The following is a 6535-nucleotide window of genomic DNA, read 5'->3' as shown; positions in this document are numbered from 1 at the left end:
TCACCCTTGGTCCTCTTTAGGAATTGGGTTAAAGTAGAGCCCAAGTTATAAAATCCTTCTCAATCAAATAATCATCATTAGTTAGAATTTATGACACTTTAACATGACATTCAACTTTACCTTCATGTCTTGGGGAATATCATCAAGCACTAGCCTCTAACTTCCACCCCTCTTAACTCACACTACTCTTCTTAAAATTATCAACTTCTATACAAGTTTTGCTTTTCTTTAGTTAGGAGCTAGCAAGTTGTGAATGGATTGAGTGTGGTGTAACTTACTATCACAAGTACTTAGGTGTTATTGTACTATAGTTTTTATACAGTTTTCCATGTTTTGATGCATTTGTTCTATGTTTAATCATGTAACACATTAATTCTTTATGCTCACTTTCTATTATGTTTTTCATGCATTTTATAAAGTTTTCCATGTTTTGATGCATTTGTTCTCTGTTTAATCAACATGTAACACATTAATTCTTTATGCTCACTTTCCATTATGTTTTTCATGCATTTGACTAGTAATAAATCTTACTATCACTAGTGAGGTGGTGGTGTACAAAGTTTTGGTAAATCTTTCAACATTTTGATACATTTCTTCTCTATTTTACTGCAAGAAAACCTAGCAAGTTCCATTGTGGCACCACACTTAACTAGTCTTAGTTTGCTATTCTCCGTATACTCTTCGCATTTAAGCTTAAGCACGTCTATTTTGGGTTTAAATGTTGCTATTCTGATAGTCAATATGATGATGCAACGACTGTGCTCCAAATGCAATTGTCATCCTCCACTTACAAGGCTCACCTTCATGCCACAACAATGTATGATGAAAGAGTTTCATTGTTTACTTGAGTAACAAATAAGAGTTTATGGTTGCCTTGCTAAGGTTTGTTACCCAAGGAATAATGAACAAGAGGCTAAATATCCCACTTCATGACACTTTTCGCACCATATATTAAAGTACATTACATCCCTCCCAACTCCCGTAAGGGTGGATATATTGGCACTATTCACCTTCAGCGTCTGTAACTCCTCTGTAATTCACATCCATAAGCTCTTTCTTGATACTTGCAACTGAGTTGGATAAGCAGTCCGGATTTTCACACCAAGTGAAGTGAGCTTCTGATCTGTATTGACTGTTAGAGATATCATACTGAATAGGCTTGATTCTGATTTCCCACTTGGCATTTGCAAATTGGAAGACACACATGGTCAAATTTGATTAAGTGATAAGTCATGTTGCAGAGAGTGGCGTATGTTCTTTGTACATATGTTGATTAGCTTGCCATACTCCTCATCTCAAGATTAGAATTACAAAGCTATACTGATTATCTAATGAACAGAATTAGAAATCTTTGGAACAGTAGTTGCTGCAATCGTGTTTATTTGAAGAAACAACCTTAACATATAAGCTTCTGCAATATACACAGTGAAAAAGCATAGAGACGGGCAAATCATGCCATTATCTCTACAAAAGCGCAAGATGGCATAGGCTTAGAATATGAAGTTGAATCAATTCGACATTCATTGCTACGACTTGTCCGTTAACATTCATTACCACCTTATAATATTCACAACAATAATAATTAAATTATCTCCACAATTGATCTTACTCACCTGTCATAAACGTAATTACGGTGTTTTAATTAATATTACCAAGCTGTGAAAATGCTGTCAGGCGGTTAATTCTGCACTAAGAAGGCCAATTTTATTACCTTTAATTGGCTAGAATCCTGCAGGAAAAGCTACTACTTCATTTTAAGTGATAACTATGGACGATGGGACGGACACTTCTCTACCATTTATTTCCATTGATGAATTCTCAAGTAAATTGTTGCTGCAAGATGCTTATGTCTTCTGAACCCAGTTACCTTCCAATATTTCAGATTGCTTTACAGATATAATCAAGAATTGCTACATGGCACACCCTCTGCCATAAAAATAGAAATGATCTTACAAACTGAGGGAGTTGAGACTTGTTTCAACCTCAAGACCCTCAACTTCACCATCAGCCTAAAAATCAGAAGTGGCACCCAAACTTGCATACTAATGACCTGTTTACAAATATACGTTATCTACTTTTGTGGCATCTTCATGTATTTTACACATATGATCCCACAACTTCAGCAGGACAGAGCTTGGTGGCTACCCAGAGATTCCAAAATTCATGCACCAAGCTGCCAATTCATAGAAATTGAATCAATTTGTGGTCCTTGGTTTGGGTGCAAACATGGCAGCATCCAAGTGGCCATGGACCAGAAGAATACGGAAGAGTATATTCTCCTTGTAATGTACAGAGCTCACAATCATGCAGCTGGCAATCAGCTAGCACAGGTTATATGCCCATTCCAGTCTCTGCCCCTTATCTGAGAGTCAAGATTTCCTGTGAAGGCTGTTTGCCTCTTGTGCAAATGCATGCCATTAGGATTTTTAATCAATCTTGACATGGTCTGAAACAATGAACCACCTGATTCACTGGCACCCAAGTCTTCATCCACTTGATTCATACCTGGGTTACCATAGATCCTTAAACTTTCTGAGCCTGCCTTTCTGCAAAGTTCACAAGCTCCTTGCTTGGGAACATCTATTTTTTCAACCACAAATTTGGCGAGAGATGCTGTACTTTCAGAATTTGCATCCTTTTCAGCTGTGGTAATTTTACAGGTTGCTGCAGAAGGATCCACTACTGCTTGAACAGCATGTCCATCAGCGGTCACATGTTGCTTCATTTGCTTAACAGCCTGCCGAGGCATAACATTGAAAATAAAATTCCCTCCATTCCAAACTGTAGCAGAGAGCTTAAAAATTTCAAATCCTATGTGAAACCGATATGATCTGAACATGGGAACAGTCAATGCCATAGTTGCCACAGTGAAAGCTGCTTGGATGATGGCATACATAATGAATCGATTCTCAGCTCCAAGAAGCCCACTTAAGTACCACCAAATGTTGTTGGCACGCTCTGCCTTGCGTGCTAATTCCCTGATAAAACATTGTATCAAACGAGGCAAAATTATCAACAGAATAAGAAACTTGGAACTGTGGCATTCAGACTGCAGACAGGTGTACACTTTTGTACCAGTACTGGCCACAAACCTGTAAGATGTCTTGAGCTCAGGATCCTTCAATATTCTTTGCCTTCTTAGACCCTCGACAACAAGGAAGTACAGAGCTTGCCAAACACAATACGCAAGAAGGGGCACCCAAAACAACCACAGCCAGAGAGTAGATGCACTATTTACAACTGGCCAAGCAGGCCATGGCCCACCATCTTCGGTGTGATGACGAGGGAAGGTACTCGGATCCCACCAGCGGAGAATGAAGAACACAGTCCCTAAGCACAATCAGCAGACAGATAATCAGCACATACGGCTCATCCTAAAATATGAAATGACAGCTGGCTCTTACCATCCAACTACAATGACAACAATCAAGTATCATAAACTTATTGAGCTATCATAGAGTACAGAAACTACATGCACAGGCCATACCAGGAAGGGAATGAATAAGGACGCTTATAATCTTGTCAATCGAGCTAAAAACAAGACTACATCTCCAGACAATCAATGCCCAGGCAAGGGGACCCTGCCAATAGATTATCCATCAGCAATGACAACAAAAGAAATTCAATGTTGGCATGCCTCCACGTTGTGCAGTATAACCATCCACCTATTGTACCTCAGAGAAGGAGAAGCACAACATGAAGAATTTCTCATTGTTTGGAAAGAATAGGAGCATGGTCACAAATATGGCATTGGCATAGTAGCAGAAATCCTGTCCAGAGGAAGAGAAACCAAAACGTCAAAAACAAGTACTTTTTCAACGCTCTGATAACAGACTGCCTGCATTTCGAACTCACCAAAAGGTAGTAGTGCCATTTCTTTACACGATAGTAGATCCACCTCAGTGGAGCTATGCAGATGAAGAACAAGCAGTAGAGGCGCGGAATGTCCTGTGGGTCTGCAAATTGCGATGGAAATGTCACATGTTAACAATCAGACAAAATCACCACATGGTGACAATGGATAGGCATAAGAGAGGTGATTACTTGAGCCCAGAAGGTAACAAAATAATCCAAACGAGAGGACCCCAAGACAATAGGTGACCTGGACAAGAAAAACTTGAATTGAGCAATCTTTGTGGTTAATGGTGGTTGGATGCTTCAGACCTCACAGGTATAACACTTCGGCATGAGGCATACCTTGTTGAGGAATTGCTCATGCTTGTCTGCATGTTGAGCTATTTTTTCAGCCTGCTTGCTTAAGACCTTCTGAGTCTTGACAACCACCTGCAGACACAATTGGGGATGCATCTAGAGATCAATACGCATCAACAGGAAAGCAAAAGAAGAGAACAGTCGTGATACAATTACTAATGTATTTAGATCAGACCGGTACACATCTCAACAGGAGAGTAGAAAAGAAACTAGGGTTAGAGAAGGACAGGAATGCAAATCTGACCTCAGGAGATATGGGCAGGGTATGATTGAGGTGGCGAATCTGAGTGCGGATGAGAGCCAATCCGACTGGAAACCTGCCCTGTGATGCCATGTGAGTGATGCTTGATCTTCCAGAGAAGGGGACCTTGCTTATGAGTGATGGCAAGATCTGAGGCTTTTTTCTGAGGGGTTGTGTCTCTTTGGGAAAGAGAAAGCTGCTAAAGGGCACATATCACTGCACAGAATGCAATCGATGGAGTACTATGTGACAATAGATTAATCTAATAACATGAGCACACATACATGCTGCAATTGGTGGAGTAATACGAGATAATTGAAAGGGCTGCTTTGCTGCACACAGGTAGGAGAAGGTGGGACGGATCAATTAACAAGAAAACCAAAAACCAAACGAAATCTGAGGCTAGAGAGGGCGAGATCCGGATGCCCCATAAATCATAATCAAGGAATTTGAATGAGAATTAAAAGAAGGCCTTGTCAAAATGTCTGATCCAATGGAGGACGAAGGCAGGAATATGCCCTCCAGAACCGGTAGCCTATTAGCACCCTTTGCAGAATATTCGCCCACAAATGATTTGAGCCTGATAATTGACACTTGAAGTTTTTTTTATTTAATAACAATTTAAACATACTTAAGAATAGGAATTCCAGATTACCCATAAATGTTTTTTGTTTTTTTAATGGGAGAGCATTTCTTTTCTATATAATATAAGAGAATTCAAGAATTTGAGGGACCCTACAGCACAAGATTGATAGATACTTTGTTTCTAACCTTCAAGTACATAAAAGATGAGTTAAATGGAAAAAAGGGCACTCAAAGATGGTGCGGAAAACAACAGCTCCAGATATTTTTTGACAGTCAAAAGGAGATATTTTACTACTCTCGACTTTGAAGAAAGAACAGAAATGTTTTTCTGGCTTACGTGGCGACCATTGTGGAATTAGGGTTTCGTTGTGGTTGTTGCTGTGCGTTGGCGACAAAATGCGAGAAGGGATTCGGGCACGGCACGCAGCGGCAGCAAGTTGTAAACTTCATGGGTATGGGGCATGGCGATAAGGTCGGGCAGGTGAAGTCTGATGAAGGGCTCTTCTCGGCATGGTGAGGTAAGCACTAAGTATTAAACAGGCGCGAGAGAGAGAGAGAGAGAGAGAGAGAGAGAGAGAGAGAGACACACACACACGCAGAGGGGGAGAGAGAGTCTCTCGCAGCCTTGAACCAAAATGCAGAAGCTCTTATGGCAGAATGACTCTGATCTGAGTTGAATTATGGATGAATATGGCTTCTGTTCTGTCACCTACTTGTTTTTAGGGGCGGGGCGGGGCGGGGCGGGGCGGGGCGAGAGAGAGAGAGAGAGAGAGAGAGAGAGTCAGAGACACAGAGCGCGCGTGCTGGAAACACCCGTCCTGTCAGTCGCCCAATTCATCGCTATTTTTGCCCCAATTCATTTTGTTGCTGTTCTTTTCTCCTTTTTTTAATATATTTTATATTTATTTGAACTTTATATCTATTTGTTTTATATTTATTTTATTGTTTGAACTTTGGACCATTGTTCAACAAAAACAGAGGTTTAATGTCAACTTAATTGTTTTTATTTCCAAACCACATTCAAACTTTTTGAGAGAAGATCCTTTAATTTTAAAATCTTGGGTCGTTGTCGTTATAATATGACCAAAATGTTATAATATGAAAGGAAAAAACAAAGGCTTCCAAAAAGTATGGAAAACCTTACTAATTGTCAAGGTTGAAAGTTTTTGCATCTCCAAGAAAATGGTTTGAGTGAAACACTAGTTTGTTAATTTCTAATTAAGTTGTTATTACGGCAACTTTTTCGTCTTTAACATTGCTTTACACCAAACCTCGATTTTTTGTGAACACTACCACTTTTGGTGTATGTTATAAAGTCACACATCTCAAACCAAAAATTATAGTTTATTTATTTTATTCATGTGCTCCCACCAATAGTTTTATCTACCTACCTAGCATTGCTAATGCTAATGTAATGTAATGGTTGAAGTGTCCCAACATTTTCGATAGATTTGCCTCCACATTGTGAAGTTGAAGATGCATTAAGACAAGTAACTT

At 39.7% G+C, this 6535-nt stretch overlaps 1 protein-coding gene across 2 annotated transcripts; it reads right to left on the bottom strand.

Moving 5' to 3' along the window:
• Positions 1-1897: 1897 nt before the first annotated feature.
• LOC148037237 (glycerophosphocholine acyltransferase 1-like) lies at positions 1898-5816 on the bottom strand. Of its 2 annotated transcripts, none has more exons than XM_087676169.1 (9): positions 5376-5816; positions 4457-4669; positions 4198-4284; positions 4045-4102; positions 3856-3956; positions 3675-3770; positions 3488-3581; positions 3093-3330; positions 1898-2978 (listed from the first exon to the last, which is right to left on the bottom strand). In XM_087676169.1, the coding sequence occupies exons 2-9, from the start codon at positions 4544-4546 to the stop codon at positions 2318-2320; spliced, it is 1425 nt and encodes a 474-aa protein (XP_087532295.1). In that variant the 5' UTR covers positions 4547-4669; positions 5376-5816; the 3' UTR covers positions 1898-2317. The 2 variants fall into 2 exon arrangements, with proteins under 2 accessions (XP_087532295.1, XP_087532296.1); XM_087676170.1 differs by lacking the exon at positions 5376-5816 and adding an exon at positions 4738-5353.
• Between the last annotated feature and the right edge of the window lie 719 nt (positions 5817-6535).

Source organism: Lygodium microphyllum, chromosome 4 (assembly GCF_053477565.2).
Source record: "Lygodium microphyllum isolate KBCC chromosome 4, Lygodium_microphyllum_v1.1.10, whole genome shotgun sequence".
Taxonomy (NCBI): Eukaryota; Viridiplantae; Streptophyta; class Polypodiopsida; order Schizaeales; family Lygodiaceae; genus Lygodium; species Lygodium microphyllum.
Note: the sequence above shows the minus strand (reverse complement) of the source record. Positions and strands in the feature narration are given on the sequence as shown.

Excerpts from the sequence above, each read along its gene's own strand:
- LOC148037237 (XM_087676169.1), bottom strand. The coding sequence starts at position 4,546 with ATGGCATCACAGGGCAGGTTTCCAGTCGGATTGGCTCTCATCCGCACT. Across the intron at positions 4,285-4,456 it reads CCCTGCCCATATCTCCTGAG|GTGGTTGTCAAGACTCAGAA; the intron begins GTCAGATTTGCA and ends TTGTGTCTGCAG. Across the intron at positions 2,979-3,092 it reads GAGCTCAAGACATCTTACAG|GGAATTAGCACGCAAGGCAG; the intron begins GTTTGTGGCCAG and ends ATGTTTTATCAG.